At 34.3% G+C, this 15,871-nt stretch overlaps 3 protein-coding genes across 5 annotated transcripts; 2 read left to right on the forward strand and 1 right to left on the reverse strand.

The window, feature by feature from the left end:
* The first annotated feature begins 2,477 nt into the window (after positions 1-2,477).
* On the forward strand, positions 2,478-4,397 carry LOC122311740 (probable BOI-related E3 ubiquitin-protein ligase 2). The gene is made up of 2 exons (XM_043126388.1): positions 2,478-3,384; positions 3,546-4,397. Exons 1-2 carry the CDS (start codon positions 3,040-3,042, stop codon positions 4,080-4,082), a joined length of 882 nt encoding a protein of 293 aa, XP_042982322.1. The 5' UTR covers positions 2,478-3,039; the 3' UTR covers positions 4,083-4,397.
* A 2,805-nt stretch (positions 4,398-7,202) lies between these two features.
* LOC122310610 (CDP-diacylglycerol--inositol 3-phosphatidyltransferase 1-like) lies at positions 7,203-10,947 on the forward strand. Of its 3 annotated transcripts, none has more exons than XM_043124660.1 (11): positions 7,203-7,342; positions 7,678-7,788; positions 8,091-8,175; positions 8,285-8,334; positions 9,013-9,016; positions 9,209-9,253; positions 9,352-9,417; positions 9,549-9,663; positions 9,743-9,799; positions 9,898-9,996; positions 10,567-10,947. In XM_043124660.1, exons 2-11 carry the CDS (start codon positions 7,722-7,724, stop codon positions 10,624-10,626), a joined length of 648 nt encoding a protein of 215 aa, XP_042980594.1. In that variant the 5' UTR covers positions 7,203-7,342; positions 7,678-7,721; the 3' UTR covers positions 10,627-10,947. The 3 variants fall into 3 exon arrangements, with proteins under 3 accessions (XP_042980594.1, XP_042980592.1, XP_042980593.1); XM_043124658.1 differs by having other exon boundaries at positions 7,205-7,342; positions 8,977-9,016; XM_043124659.1 differs by lacking the exon at positions 7,203-7,342 and adding an exon at positions 7,350-7,488 and having other exon boundaries at positions 8,977-9,016.
* Positions 10,948-11,827: 880 nt separating this feature from the next.
* LOC122310609 lies at positions 11,828-14,447 on the reverse strand. The gene is made up of 2 exons (XM_043124656.1): positions 13,990-14,447; positions 11,828-12,763 (listed from the first exon to the last, which is right to left on the reverse strand). The coding sequence occupies exons 1-2, from the start codon at positions 14,416-14,418 to the stop codon at positions 11,924-11,926; spliced, it is 1,269 nt and encodes a 422-aa protein (XP_042980590.1). The 5' UTR covers positions 14,419-14,447; the 3' UTR covers positions 11,828-11,923.
* Positions 14,448-15,871: the final 1,424 nt, after the last annotated feature.

Consider the following 15,871-nt stretch of genomic DNA (forward strand, 5'->3'; position numbering starts at 1 on the left):
TAATTTAGACTGACTTTGACAACAAGATAAGCAAGTTACCTGCAAAGAGATGATGATTTCCCATTTGTAGCTGGAGTATTTAAGCTGGGTGGGGGAAAGAGAGGGAACAAAGATGTTGATGTGGTACGTTTGGCCCTGATACGGGTCATTTTCCCAAAGGTAGGACAATGGGGCTTTCATGTTTCGTGTTGAAAAATCAAAGCATATCACTAATTGGGACCGATGACTTGTCAATACATTCATGATAAGCATTGATGGAATGCAGTGGATCTCATGAATTTGCAGTGTACTTGTATTGGTCATGAAAACATGGCTTATTTAATTAAATCCACTTAATTGATCTTCCATTATAGGTTCTTCTTTACACCATTTATCTGTACAGCTACAGCTTGAAATAGTTTAAATAATCTCTCTCCCAAAATTCATATAGATTTTGAATAGATACCAATGTTAGTCTTTAATTTATCTTCTTCTTTTCTTTTCTTTTTTTTTTCTATTTTAAAGTGTGACCAAATATGATAAGATCACGACGAATAACGTATATTATTTTTTAATTCTAAATGATGTTTATGTTCGAGTATAAATATGTTAGTTAGTTTCTCTAAAGAAATTAAAAATCTTGATCCTATATAGATAGCAGATAATATATTTAGTTTTTTTTTTTTTAATTTTTTATAACAAAGCAAACAACTTCATTAATTAGAAAATAACTATAGCAGGGCATCGTGCTCAATGATATGTGAAACAGTCTCAGGAAAAGAGTTCCGCCAAACTATTAAGTCATGTAGATGCCAATAATACTTTGCCAAACAATCACTTGCAGCATTCTATGCTATACTACAATTTTAGGAAATCTTTTTAACATATTCTTGATCTTAGATACTAGATTTTCCCAAATAGACCTTGACTCCTTTTATTTTTTTTTTGTAAGCTCTTGAACAACCAACAAACCATCGATTTCCACTCGGAGCTCATGAATTTCCAATGGAAAACATAATTGCTGACCCCTTAACAAAGCTAGAAGTTCAATTTCTATAGGATCAACGATCTCATATCATGCTCGGGTTTACTAGCTGTAAAGAGCACCTTGATGGTCTCATCTCGAAGAATCATTCCCACACAAGATTTACTTTGATCATGAAATAGGACTCCATCAATATTCAACTTTAGATATATTTATTTAATGATCAACCTCAATAATGTGTTGTATATAAGTGCTTAAAATGAGGAAACATAATCAAACACACATGTCACGAGCATCTCTTTCCTTCTATCACTGTATAATATTAGCAGGTAGTACATGACACTAACAAAGGACAACTTCTATATATTTTCCATAATATTCTAGAGTCCCCTGCAACACGTTTCTCTGGGCTAAAGCAATGTCATAATATAAGGCACCCATGTCGAGAGTAATGCCCATTTAGCCGTCGTTTTGAAAATGATATTTGAGCAGTATCTCTATTAGGTTAAATTAAAAAAAAAAATGTACAATCTCTTACTATTCATATAATTTTCACACACCACATTTTATTTATTTATTTTTATTTTTTATTTTATCGAATATTTAATATGTAGATAATAAATAAAAGAATTTAATTATTTTAAGAAAAAAAAGTTAAAAAAAAATAATAAAAATACAATGTGAGGAGGTTGGAAGGTTGTGTAGCATTGTTCTAAATTTTACGTCTGAACTTCTAAAAATATTTCTTTGAAGAGAGACCAATTCAATGCGAGTGATGTTATGTATAGTCGTAAAATGTGTAAATATCGTGAAATTATTTATAAAAAAAATAAAATTCACTATTAAAAAATTATTTTTCTTTTTATATAAGTTTCGTATTTATTTATTTTTTTAAATAATTATATGGCACTTACATATTCACATTCTCAACAGCAAATATTATTTATCATTCAAGGCTGATCGATATTGTTTTTATAAAATGGGGTAAAATTTGGGAGAAATACAATGACTTTACCATTACCCAATATTTTTTTAGATTTTAGGACATTGTTTTTAGCACATTTAGTAATGAATTAATATTGTCTCATTCATGTGTCTGTCTCGTATTGTAATTAAATTTGGAAACATGTATCTTAAATTTCGAGAAGGTTTTGACCAGAGATGAGATTTTGTGTTAGTTAATTAGTGGAGTCAAAATACCAAAAAAATAGTGATAAATAAATCCTTAAATACTTATCTTCAATTTTCTAAAAAGAAAAAGACACGTGTAATTCTAAGAGTACAGCTTATATTTAGATGTTGCATTAAACAGGGACAACATGAAATATAGTATTCTTAAAAAATTATTATTATTATTTTTTTATAAACACTAAAATTATTTCGTTTAACAGAAAAGAAAGAAGGAAGGAAAGAAAAGCTATTATTCAGACTTTCCAGATGACCAACCTGACAAATCTCTTTATCTTATAAATGAGGACTGACTTATTCACAGGGGGCTCTGAGAGTCCCTCACCCATACCCAACTTGGAATTGAATTTCTTTATTCAAAAACAAACGCCCTCTGAAATCTCTGACCCGATAGTTTAGTCACAAAATCTGCATGTGTACGTAGTTGCTTACCGCGTCCCATACATCTCTCTTTAATGCTTAAGAGCCTTGGAAGATAGAGAAAAAGTAGGAAGAAAAAGTTAAAGATAGAGAGAGAGAGAGAGATCAGTATCCTAGGCCGTCTCTCTTTTCCTTTCAAGCTTTCAGCTACTTTATATTTCAATCAGAATTATGTACTACTATATATTAACCACATCTTCGTTTTCCAAACTATATATAGGAACCGCACTCTCCCCATCTCCACCTTTGTTTTTTACGTGTTCCTTAAAACCAGAGCATTGTACCAGAGAACAAGCAGAGAGATAAAAAAAAAAATTCTTCAAGAACAAGTCAAGCAATAGGTTTGAAGCAAACCCATTTGGTCATCTGTTAGAGGAAAGAGGGTCTTGTTTTTGATCGTTTGGTTATTGGTGCCTTCTGTTCTTTGTTTTGGAAGTTGTGGGTCTTGGAGGGGTTTCTTTGCAAGTATGGCCATTCAAGCGCAGTTGTACTCGGAGAATCTTGGGTTTCCTTTGTGCGGCTCACAGGATTGGGTCATGGACAATGGTTGTGGTGGCGTTGGTGGGTTCAATCAAATCTTTTCCAATCCCCAACAGAAACAGCAATTACAACGACAACACGTGCAGCAGCTACAAAATCAACAAGAGAGGAATCAAAACCTGTTTTTTGAGAACAGTTCTCTAACTTCTACCTTGGAGGACAACACCAATGCCATCGGCAACAATAGTCATCTACCAATGCTGTATTCTCAAAGCATTGCTTCTCAATTTGAGGGACAGAGGCAAGAGATAGATCAATATATCAGAGCACAGGTTAGACAAAACACCTTCATATTGTTTTCAGATTACCAAGGCCGGAATTCTATTGTTTTCCCACATTATTGATGGGATTGGATCGTTGGGTTTCTTCTTGTTTTGTCAAATGTTTGTCAGATCTTAATTTCTAATTGGTTTATTTCTTCATCTGGAAGCAGAATGAGAGATTGAGATCAGTATTGCAAGAGCAGAGAAAGCAACAACTTGCAGGACTGTTGAAGAAAATCGAATCAAAAGCATATATTTTGCTAAAACAGAAGGATGAGGAAATTGCCCGAGCGGCTAATAGAACAATGGAGCTTGAAGATTTATTGAGAAGATTGGAGTCGGAGAACCAAGCATGGCGGAGAGTGGCCCAAGAAAACGAAGCCATGGTTGCATCTCTTAATAACACTCTAGAACAGGTTTTGGAAAGAGTCCCTTGTGGATTCAACAATGGAGCAGAAGATGCGGAGTCTTGCTGTGGTGAAAGTATAGAGCAAGAAGCAGCAGCAGCACATCAAAACAGAGAGGCATGGTTTGAGGATGAGCCGAGAACGAGAATGGTGTGCAAAAGCTGTAACTTTGGGAGTTCGTGCGTGCTGTTCCTTCCTTGCAGGCACCTTTGTTCATGCAAAGCTTGTGAGGCTCTTCTCGATTCTTGCCCCGTCTGCAGAACGGCAAAGAAGGCTAGCATAGAGGCTTTGATTTCCTAGGCAAAATTCCCGGGAAAAGTAAAAAAGAAAGCAAAAACTCATCGAAATATGCTTGGGTTGGTTCAGAGGACGATCAATGAACAGTATCAATTTAGACGCATGCACTGTTTTTAGTTTTTAACTTGGAAATATGCTTGGGTTGGTTCAGAGGACGATCAATGAACAGTATCAATTTAGACGCATGCACTGTTTTTAGTTTTTAACTTTTTATTTTTACTCTTTAGGGTATCTGTTTTTGAGATTTAAGTTGTACCTTAAACAACCAAAAATCAACTGAACGGATGGTACAGAGCATCTTTTCCTTTCCTGGATTTACTCCTTTCCCCATTTTTACATTTTCTTTTTCTTTTCCTTTCAATTTCAGTTTTAGTCCTGGTAGGTTGATTTGATTTGATTATTCATATCATATTTTATCAATTATTTTTCATTTGGCTGTGCTGAATTTACAGACTTACAGTGACAGTAGGGATTGAAAGCAATGTCAGATTAACCTGTCTATATTCACACTTCACATAAAAAACAATCCTACCCCCAACGTACAGATGCCTAACAAATGGGCAGAAATAATTTTGGTTTCTGAAAAGGGTGTGAAAAGCATGCTGCCAAGCTAGGGTTAGCTGAGAAACTTTGCAACAGCTACGAAAAAGACACCACCTCCTCTTAGTTTTGCCAGCATTAAAAAGAAAAGAGAACAACCCAAATTTGCTTCTTTAATAGCAACAACCTTTTTTTAATTCCTACGTCGTTCTCTGGTTGCCTTGTCTTTCTTCTTTTGTCTACCACACGGTTAGTTAACTATTAAGAAAACGTACAGTATGTACAGTTTATTATTCATTGGCAGATGTCAGAGATAAGCGTTGAACGAAAGCAAAGTTTTTTTTAAACAGAAAAATGTTGTTATTCAGTGGGGGTAATCAATTACGTAACCCATACTAGCTTGATCTGCGTGCTTTGAACTTGGGGAAGCTTTGATTAGTGATTACCTCTAGCCCTGCACCGTACATGCATTACTTTATTGCAGATTAATGTGAATGAGATCATCTTCATTCATTTGGCACTATATTCCAACTTAAACTATATACAATGATTCTTATCCGTTTTGGACATAACAAGAAGGGATCAAACGTAGTTTTCAATCGCAATCGTTAGGTCATCTCAGCATTAACATCAATAGTTTTGAATTGATACGATTAAGGCTATATATATATATATATATTTCAAAATGCATTGGCTGGAACCCATTAGTTGGTTTCAAACCAAATCCATCTTACAAACATGAATGCAAATCGTGATAAATGAGTACAGCCCACTTGACATATAAAGATGAAAATAGAGAAAAAGGATTAGATGGAGTTGTAGGGGGGGTGGGAATGAGTAATTTATATAGATTGAGATATGTAGATGTTGTGGGTGAAGAGTTGACAGGAGATTTGTAATGCCAGCAGGAGTCGTCCTTATTTGGCGCCTGCTCTGCTTTCCATTCACCGTACAGCTTTAGACTGTGGGACTGTTTGTTTGTTTTGTGGTAGTGGGGTTCTTTTGGGTCCTCTCTCTCTCCCTCTCTCTCTCTCTCTCTCTCTCTGATTCAGACTTGCGTCTACGCGTGTTTTTTGTGTGTGTGTGTGTGTGGGTGTGAATGAAATGATATTTCCTTGCTGTTTCTTTGACATGCAAAGTGCAAACGTGTGGGGGTCCCTCCTCCTCTCTGAAGATTTTGAGTGAAAAAACAAAAGCTGGGACTTTTATTTTCCTTTTTTTTTTCTTCTTCTTCTTCTTCCTGCCATTGTTTGTGCTATCTTTTCTGCCTTCCCTTGTTTTTTTAGTTTTTATACATTTTATATAATATTTGTGTGTGTAGAGGGAGAGAGAGTACGGGAATCTTGGAGAGAAGTTACTGCATAGTTTAGTGGCAGAGACGAATCTATGAGGTACTGGGAAAAGAAAAAGAAAAGAAAAAATATAGTTACAAGCATAATTGTGTATTAATTTATGTATCAATATGATGTGATTAGTCAAAAAGTAGATTTTATTGAAAATAGTGTTAATTTAAATTTTAAGTATGAATAAATCAGTATTGGTATACAGATTAGTGCGCAACTGTGCTTGTATGTAGCAAAATTCAAAAGAAAAATCATACAAAATTTTTATATTTTTGAATTTGAGTAAAAATGTTACGTACAATCGTAAAATATGTAAACACATATAGTTATTTTAAAAAAAGTGATAAATACAGTCATAAGTGTGCATGGCGTTTATATATTTTACGACTAAATGTAGCATTATTCTAATTCTTTTGTATTACTTTATTAAAGACAATCTCTACTCAAAATCTAATTCCAATCTTGGATTCCCTAATCTTATGATGCGATGTATTATTTTTTATTTATTCATTTTAGATTATCTCATCTAGATCGGTTTTTCTTTTTGGGATTTTTAATTTAAGTTTTAATTAATTTCATTAATAAAGAATTTATATTTTTAAACTTGAAAAAAAATTTAGCCAATTTTCTAAAAGCACTACTTTTTTTTTTTTCAAAAAAAAAAAAATAATAATGATATGCTCCATTTATATGGCATTTTGATTGGTTATATTTAAATTCTTTTAAAAAGTTGATTGCATATATGTGACATTTTTTATGTCCGATAAATAATAACGGAGCAAGTGTATGTCACACCAACAATAATTTTATTTTAACTTTTATAAGAGAGTTTCGAATTTAGATTTTTTTTATTTAAAAAATTGAGTTATATCATCAAGTTATCAGGATATGATCCTGTCAAAAACATTTCATAATTGATTAACAAAACTGAGGTGGAGGAACCACTTAATATATATAAGTTCTATTTCAGGGATTATTGTGAAGTTTGTTTTTATCCCTTGGATCACTTAAAAAAACATATCCAACTATTGTTGTATTTTCTAAAAGAAAATTATATATATGTATATATTTATTGTTATCGTACTAACGAACTAACATTCATGAGGATGCCCCGGCCAATGGCCCAATACATTCTTAGCTTTCTGAGTCGAGGCCCAAAAGCTTGCAGTTCGCTTTTGCTTTTTTGGGCATCTGAACGAAACGAATCACGAAGTCGGAAGTCCGGACCCAGATAAAAGTAAAGTAGAAAAGATGCAAAAACCGAATAATTTGTTTTTGTTTTTGTTTTTTTTTTTTTTAAAAAAGAGAGACGAAAACACAGTAAATAATAAGTGCACAGCCCAGGCGGTCGTAGGCGAGGCTTCGCTGCTAATTTCCCAGGTTCCTTTCCTCTCTTTGCTTTTGCTCCAATATTTGTCGAACTTAGCTTGTTTACTTCACCCAGATCTTGTTACGCGGGCAATCCACCTCCTACTCACGTGGTAGAGATCTGGGTCACGATCAAGAGGGTCCTATTAGTATTAATGGTGGACCCTTTTCCTCGTTTTATTTTCAGTTGTTTTCAAATTATTGTTCATTCTAATTGGTGGGACTTAGTAATCCCAATCCAACATAAAAATTGAATGCTTCCCTTTGATTTCTGTGCCTGCAGCTATTCCAATATTCGTTAACTGTGTGTGAATTTAATTGTTAGTACTGGGTTTTTGATTTGGCAGTCAATGCCTTTCATGCAATTGTAAGGTTGAGAGAGAAGCTTCCAATGGCGAAAAAGACCACTACAACCCCAGGGAAACTCTCTGTATACCTTTACATTCCCAATATAATTGGTGAGTATTTGACTCTACTAGAGAACTATTCTCTTGTTTTGCTCCTGGATATAATGCTAGACAATTGAATGCTCATATCTCGGTCGCTGAAATGATGTTTTTTTTTTTTTAAAGTTAAATTGGAGATGATTCTACCCCATTCTCTGAAAGTAGCAATTGAATACCGTGTACCTCAAGTGTTTTATCAACTTAGCATAGAACAGCTTAAGTTTTGATTTCCCCCGTCTGTTTGTTTTGGAATTAATGACTGAATAATTCTTTTTATGTTGCCTATGTCTGAATTCCCGCTTAATTGGATGCAGGGTACATAAGGATCATTATGAACTGCATTGCTTTTGCCCAATGCTTCTCCAACAAATGGCTTTTTTCCATTCTTTATTTCTTCAGGTGAGAACCAGCGCTTTGGGAGGTTTCTTTTGGTTTCAAGCTTCAATTTCTTTACCTAATTACCTTATGTGAAACTGGGAACATTAATTGATTGGATATGTGGTCTCAGCTTTGTATGTGATGGGGTGGATGGTTGGTGTGCTCGCAAATTCAATCAAGGTAACGAAATGTTTGTCGTTGCCAACTATGTTTTACTTCAGTATCTATTGGCAATTACTTATCTTTTGCAAAATGGAACCGAATATGTGCATACCCATGCGTGAATTAAATCTATCATTTACGCTGTCAGTCTAGATGGCCTTTGTCTTTATCTCTAGTCGGCAAAGAAATTAAATTAAAAAACAAATTTACTAGAAATCTCATGTTTTGGCTAAAAAAATCCTATTGTTCCTCTCTTAGGTTCATATGTCATATGGGATTTTTGGCTATTCTGTTTTGCTTTGCAGCATCAAATTTAAGTATCATGGCTTTAATTTGAACCTTATTGTATATTTTGTGTTTATATGAAGCTCAATAGAGCATAAATCTAAAATGAAATAGGAACTCCGTTTAAAAATTCAGCTTTTACAGACTTGTTCAAAAATTTGTTGTGTATTGCTAGACAATAGCCTTTCTTATGATAGAGAACTTGTAATGAGCATAATAATTCGACAATGTATGTGATCTTTAATATGATACAACTAGCTGATCAAATATAAGAGCTGCAAGATTTAATTCACATTCTTTTTCTCTTTTTTCCTTCGTGGTTTGGTTTAACATTTGATTCACACATATATATATTTTCTATTTTTTGCAATTCAGTTTCAACATTTGGAGCTGTTTTGGACATGATAACAGACAGGTGATCTTTGGAACTCTTCCTCTCTCTCTGGCTCTCTGTTTCTATCTAAGCAGAATCATATACCAGTTCAGAGTTTTCTTCAGTTATTTCCCCTATTTATTATAATCCTTCCTGTTGTAAACATCCACGGAAAAGTTGAATTATCTAATTTTAGGCATCTGCTCATAGTAATTACTATGTCTTATGTCCCAGGATTAGCACTGCTTGTCTGTTGGTAATTCTTTCCCAAGTATACAGGTAAGGTTTATCACAAGATTTTTCACCTTTCATTGAAGAAGATTGCTCAGACTTATATGCATACATATCTGAGCTTTTTTGGTGGGGATTTCAAGCAGGCCTGGGCTGGTCTTCTTGTCATTGCTTGCCTTGGATATTTCCAGCCACTGGCTGCAAATGTACAGGTACGCCCCCACTCCCACCCCCACCCCTGGAGTTTATATTCTTTTATGATCATATCTGCTGGATGGCATTGTTTTTTATCCTAATCAGCACTCTCTTATGTTGGGACATTTTTCTACTGTTGCTGGATCAGTACTTTCTTGTTAGGCAAGGCTAGTCATAAAGATGTGAAAGACAGTTCTAATTGGCTCTTCAAGGCATACTATGGAAACAGGATGTTTATGGCCTATTGTTGCGTTGCATGTGAGGTAAGTTTTACTTTTGGTCAGTCTGTTTAGGTGAGAATTAACTAGACCCTTCTCCTGATTTATCTTTTCAAGTCTGCAGGTCCTTTATATAATGTTGTTTCTTATTGCGGAGAACCAAACTGAAAATTTAATGGATGTAAGTTCACATTTAGTTACTGTTGTCAAAGATTTTAAATTTCAGGGAGGATTTCCCAGGTTATATTAGTTTCAAAATTAAATCATTTTCTCTTTTAGGTGTTGATGACTTCTGCAAGACAGAGTCCAGTTCTTTCTTTTGTACTCGCTTTGAGTTTATTTGGATGGGCAATCAAGCAAGCTGTTAATATCATACAGGTAACTATCAACGTCTTTATAACTTCTATTGGAGCTACATTAATACCTTTTATAACTTCTAGAAGAACTCCTGTTCACCTAAATTATATTTTGACAGTCAAGACATTTAAAAAAGCAAAATAGCATCTTCTTTTCCTGAAGAGGATCAATGCTAGCTTCATTTTTTATGCCAAAAATCATAATGCATGGCTCAGAATCAATGCTAGATTCAATAATCGAGTATGATTGAAATGTTACTTTTTTGTTACTTATAACTAGATCCATTTAAAAAAATTTTTTAGCTGAAGTGATATTGTATTCTTTCTGGGATCTTGGTGAATGGTGACTTTATTGTGTATAGTGGTGGTAAATTTTTTGCATTGGTTGCTTTATTATCACCCATTTGCCCCCCTGGTAGATAAGATTATGAGATCTAATTTGAAGAACTCCTGCTATGCATGGTACATGTTGCATTTAATCATCTCAAGATTCTCTAGTTGATATTTATGCTTAGTTGTTATTCAACTCGGTCATGACTCTTATTCAACAGTCAGATTAAATAAACATCTCTAAATCATTTCATGCTTTCAGATGAAGACAGCAGCAGATATGTGTGTGCTTTACGACATCAACAAAAAGCAGAAGCCCTAATGTCTGTTTACTGCTGATATCAGTCACTATGTTCTGCCTTCAGTGCCCAGTTAGTGTTTGATTCTTGCCTTAAAGAATAGCGAATGGAATCTCTAGGTAATGGTCTACTGAAAATTTGAAGCAAGTTTGTAACTGTTAGAAGAGCGCTTTTTCTCCATGATGCTTTGTGTATTCTTGGCCTGAATGCGGGTTTTCACTGCTCATTTCATTTTTGGCCTTTTGCTTTTGTTTCTCCTTCATTCTTTTTCCAACTTTGTTGATGTCTATATCAGGTGTGTATGCCATAATTTAATTCACATAGACTGCGTGCTATTTGCCTAACTGGAACTTGCTATTGACAATACCATTACTGAACACGCTTTGCTAAGGCATTACCCCCCCATAAATGACTCAATATTTGTTAAACGTGTATATGAATAATTAGAGACAATGGTGAGTGGTGACAAATATTTTTCCTCAAAACTGCATACAAACGCAAGGAATAGGAGTATGTGGTGGTTTTACCTAGAAGAAACACCGTTCGTTTCGAGAGTATAAGTGCTTTTGACTCGCTGTTTCGCAGGAGACCCTGAGAATGAGCCATTATTGGCGTCCTTTGGCAATTGATAAAGAAACGCCAAGTGTTTTTTTCTATATGGAGATTCATTTGGAAAAGACCCATGATAGACAAATGTAGGATCGAGCATTCCTCAAATCAGGCCTAACTCTTAAAAGTACCGGTAGCACACCAATTCTTGTCACATTTCAATGAGTCCTGAAAATCATTGACCACTCTCCAGTTGCTTGTCCCATAATCTTGTAAGTGCTGCGCATAAAATGATTTTTTTAAAAGTAATTTTATAAGTTGATGTGATTTTATAATAAAATTAATTTTATAATTTAACAAATCATATTAATTTACGTCATCGTACTAGTAGCTCATGTTATATTTTTTAAAGTCGCCAGAATCAATTCATCCCGAAGACAGCAGAGACAAACAATAAAGCATGCATGCTGCACCCATGGGCCACCACACAGAGCTAAGGACTAGGAGCAAGTGCTTAAAAGAAGTCTCTCTCACAACGTTCATAAAAAGAAAAAGAAAAAGGAATGTCTCTGCTTCAAGGCAATTGTATTGGTTAGCCAACGCATGATTTCATTTTTTCTTTTTCTTTATCCTCTTTTTTTAGCCTGTCGAAAATGTTTTACACCGACGCCCGTGTAACAAAACACACAATAACTTGAATGAAGAGAAAAGTAGAGCACTATTTGTCTGAAATCTGCCACAAAAAGACTCATAAAGAGGTTTTCAAATGCACTAATATAGGCTATAGCCAAAAAACTGACTAATGAGTATGGCAAATCCAAGGGCAATTGCTACAAGGGAAGAAGCCCATGTGAGTTTCTCAGTTATTCTTGGAACTCTGTCCTTTAATGCTTCACTACACGAACCTATAAACACTGTATAGCTTCCCATTGCAATGACGGTCCCGAGCAAGAACATAATAAGAAATGCAGCTCCAGCAATGCGAGAAGGCAAGGCAAGTGCTGGCAAGACCATCATCAATGCATCTGGCTGAAGCCCGTGGACAATTCCCGTGGCAAAAGTTGCAAAACCAATCTTCTTCTTCCCAACCGTTGGGTTTTCAAGCCCTTCATAAATACCAACATCACACTCCCCATTTTCTAAAGCAACACATGGGGTGGGGACTTCTGATGCTTCCCTAATGCCCATAGCACCAATAACGAGTAAGGTAATGGCCACTACTCTTGTGCCCCAAGTTCGGATTACTTCAATGTGAAGCCGATCCTTTAAGAGTAGAAATATCAAGCCAAAAATTACCTGACCAGCATCATGGCCACAACCCCAAAGGGCTCCAACAGCAGCACTTTCTATGCGGCTACGACCAATTGAAAGTGGGGCCAACGCAGCAAGATGGTCAGGTCCTGATAGTGTGTGTAAGCAACCAGCAAAGAAACCAGTCCAAGCACTACTAAGTAGTTCAGTCCGAATCAGTCTTTTCCCAACTGCAGCAGCACCAGGAGCCCCTGCCTTAGATGCACTTTGAAATGTTGCAAAAGCTGCCGGCGCAAAAACTGGCTGGAGTACGATCATAATTAAAGCAGAGACTACCATAAATGTCCCAGCAGTGACGACCTGCGAAGTGTTCAAAATGAGGACATTTTGTAATTTTCATCAAGTAATTGGGATGATCGACCAATTGAAGTTCAGACATAATTAATTAATGTATTTGGATTTTGCAAACCCTCTGAAAAAAAAGTATGATTATTCTAGCTAAGTTAAAGTTAACACTTGGTTGGTTGCAAAATTATATATAATGATTTGAGTTGAGATATTTATTGGAGTTTTGAAAAATGAGAGAGAAAAAGTTAAATAAAAATATAATAAAGTTAAAATATTATTATAATATAATTTTTTAATATAATTTTTATTTTAAGATTTGAAAACGTTAAATTATCTTTTATGTTTTGTTTGAAAGTTTGAAAAAATTATAATAATTAAGTAAATGATTAGATAAAAAAATTAAAAATTAAAAATTAAAAAATATTTGTATTTATGATATTTAGATGTTCAGATGAAATAAGATGAGATGAGAGTATTTTACTGTCCAAATCAGGCTATCAGATGAGAGTATAATTGACCATCTGAAGTACAAAACATTGTTTATGAGGATTCTGAAAAAAAACTCCGATAATATTAGGTACGTTAGAGTTAACACTTGTCAGTTGGTTGCAAAATGACAGTACCAACAATCGTTAGCATTTCAAGGCTACTGGTGTGTAAAAGTCCAATGTCGGCTTACTTCAGGAATTTCAAACATGGTAATGAAAAAAAATCCCAAATTTTCTTTTACAAGAACTGAAAACAGTCCAAACACAAAAAGAGCTGCGCCAACTAGCGCCCAATGCAAAACCTCAAAAACCATAATGCAGGAAACCTTGTACAGTTCAGGAACTAATTATTGTAAAGGCACTGATAGACGGTGACAGATTCAATGGTTGTAAACTAGACCCAAATCAAGGATTTCCCTTCTCTTTTCCCCTTTTAGAGAACCAAAATGATCTTTGTAATCCTCAGCCCAGCTTGAGCTTGATTTGAATGATTTGAGAGGTAAACATCTATAATAAAGGGCATCTGAATGAAAACTCCCAGAGGAAAATGTGAATAAGAACTGAAACTCACTTCTTTCTCACTCGTTTTCACAGCACCGAAACAGCACATTTCTTATCAACCATCATAAAATTGACACAAAGCAACATAAAATCGCAGCAAATGATCACTTACAATCGTAAAAGAAAGCTCCACACAGAGAAACTAGACAAGAAACAAGTTTTACACAAATATTTTCACAAAGATCATACCTTTCGTTGCTCAGTTGTCCCAACTGCGATCTGTTTGAGAAGATGGGGTTTTCGCACCGGCCCATTTGGCGAGCCGAGCCGGGAAGAAGGCAGAGCTGGTGAATTTCTCAATCCAGACGATGAACAAGAAGAAGAAGGAGATGGATCATCGTTCTTACAAGAGAAAGAGCTTACCCGTCTGGAATCGGAGGGAATTGTTTGGAGAAAGCCAAGTCTTGCGGAGTCAAGCCCGCCGAATCGAGGGACAAAGAGAGCACGTTTTGGGTGGAGCTTGAAAGGGGTTGGAGAAGAAGAGTATAGAAGCCTTTCCATGGCCTCTCTGGTGTCTCTCCCCCTCCGTCTGTAGAGATTAGGAAGAGGTAAAAGATTTTGCGGGGAGAGAGTGCGAATGCGAGAGAGGTGGTTGAGGTCCTGAGGATAAAGTGGCATAGAAAGTTCAACCGAAAATTGAACACCAGATTATAATATTAACTTATGTAATAATACTGTGATTTGTTAAACTAAACTAAATGGGGAAAGGAAAAAAGAAAAAAAGAAAAACTTCGATAAAAATCTATTTTTCTGTACATTTTCGACGGAAAATTTTCACGTCAGTGAAAAAACTCTTATACAATAATTAAAAATAAATAAATAAAGATAAGAGAATTCTGAAATGAGTAGTGACCCGAGGGATCTAGCCTGAGGATCTACCGCCAAAGGTAAAAAAATGTTTTTTATTTATTTATTTATTTTCATTCAATTTTTTGGCATTCTTAAATATATTTTAAAAATATTCACAATATTATTAAAAAATATTTTCTTAATCACTAATTAAAAATTAAAATTAAAAAAATACTATTAAGAGAAATGCTCGGGATTCTAAGTATTTTTCTTTTAAAATATATTTAAATACAAAACAACTTAAGCGACAGTCGACTCTTTATTTCTTGTTTTCTATTTATAATATTATTTGAATTTAATACGTGATGTATCTTAAGATTTGAGTTTTATTATATATATTCACTTTTACGTTTTTTTATATATTTTATTAATTTAATCAATCAAAACAGTTATTTTGATATAATCAATCACATTATCAGAATATATAAGAAATACGATAAAAATAATTCAACATAAAATTTTTATGTTTTATTAGTTCAAGTTGCAAGAAAACTAAATCATATAATTTATTAACAAAAAAAAAAAAAAGCAAAAACAATGAAACGTAATGATGGGTGGGGCTTGAATTAGAATTGCAAATTAAGGGATAGCCCAATTATCAATCCTCTTTATAGAATTTATGAAAGCACTAATTGAAGGGAAAAAAAAAAGAAGGCTTTAATTTTTGTGAAAAACTTGTTTTAAGAAAAAGAAAAAAGTGTTAGGCGGCCGCCATCTCCATCAGTCCAAAAGTAACGTCTTAGGGGCATAATTGTGGCCACGCTATCTCCCTACGCCACTAAGAATATTCTTTGAATGTCTCATTCATTTATTCAATTATTTGATACCAATAACACCTTCGTCAAACATCACCATTTCCTCGTTTACGTGTTTCTTTCAACGAGGGGTTGCCAGGACGGAAGGCTTGCTCGTTAGGCCGGCCATGAATTAAAATTTTGGCTTCTTTCCTCAACCCGACTCTTTGGGTATTTTGGGTGCTAGGGTATTTTAAAAATATTTTATTATTAATTATTATTTTATTATTTTTTATTTAATATTTTATTATTATTTTTCATTATTATTTACAGAATATCTAAGATTACCTTATTATCAAAATACAATTAAATTATAATTTATCTCAACTTATCATTTATTAAATTGAGATAGTTTAATATAACATGTTAAATCTATTTTATAATAAAAAGAATATAATAACTTATTTATTAACGAAAGATTTTTATTA

Source organism: Carya illinoinensis, chromosome 5, assembly GCF_018687715.1.
Source record: "Carya illinoinensis cultivar Pawnee chromosome 5, C.illinoinensisPawnee_v1, whole genome shotgun sequence".
In the NCBI taxonomy this organism is placed as follows: domain Eukaryota; kingdom Viridiplantae; phylum Streptophyta; class Magnoliopsida; order Fagales; family Juglandaceae; genus Carya; species Carya illinoinensis.

Excerpts from the sequence above, each read along its gene's own strand:
- LOC122310610 (XM_043124658.1), top strand. The coding sequence starts at position 7,722 with ATGGCGAAAAAGACCACTACAACCCCAGGGAAACTCTCTGTATACCTT. Across the intron at positions 7,789-8,090 it reads TTACATTCCCAATATAATTG|GGTACATAAGGATCATTATG; the intron begins GTGAGTATTTGA and ends AATTGGATGCAG. Across the intron at positions 9,254-9,351 it reads ATTCTTTCCCAAGTATACAG|GCCTGGGCTGGTCTTCTTGT; the intron begins GTAAGGTTTATC and ends GATTTCAAGCAG.
- LOC122311740 (XM_043126388.1), top strand. The coding sequence starts at position 3,040 with ATGGCCATTCAAGCGCAGTTGTACTCGGAGAATCTTGGGTTTCCTTTG. Across the intron at positions 3,385-3,545 it reads ATCAATATATCAGAGCACAG|AATGAGAGATTGAGATCAGT; the intron begins GTTAGACAAAAC and ends ATCTGGAAGCAG.
- LOC122310609 (XM_043124656.1), bottom strand. The coding sequence starts at position 14,418 with ATGCCACTTTATCCTCAGGACCTCAACCACCTCTCTCGCATTCGCACT. Across the intron at positions 12,764-13,989 it reads GGACAACTGAGCAACGAAAG|GTCGTCACTGCTGGGACATT; the intron begins GTATGATCTTTG and ends AACACTTCGCAG.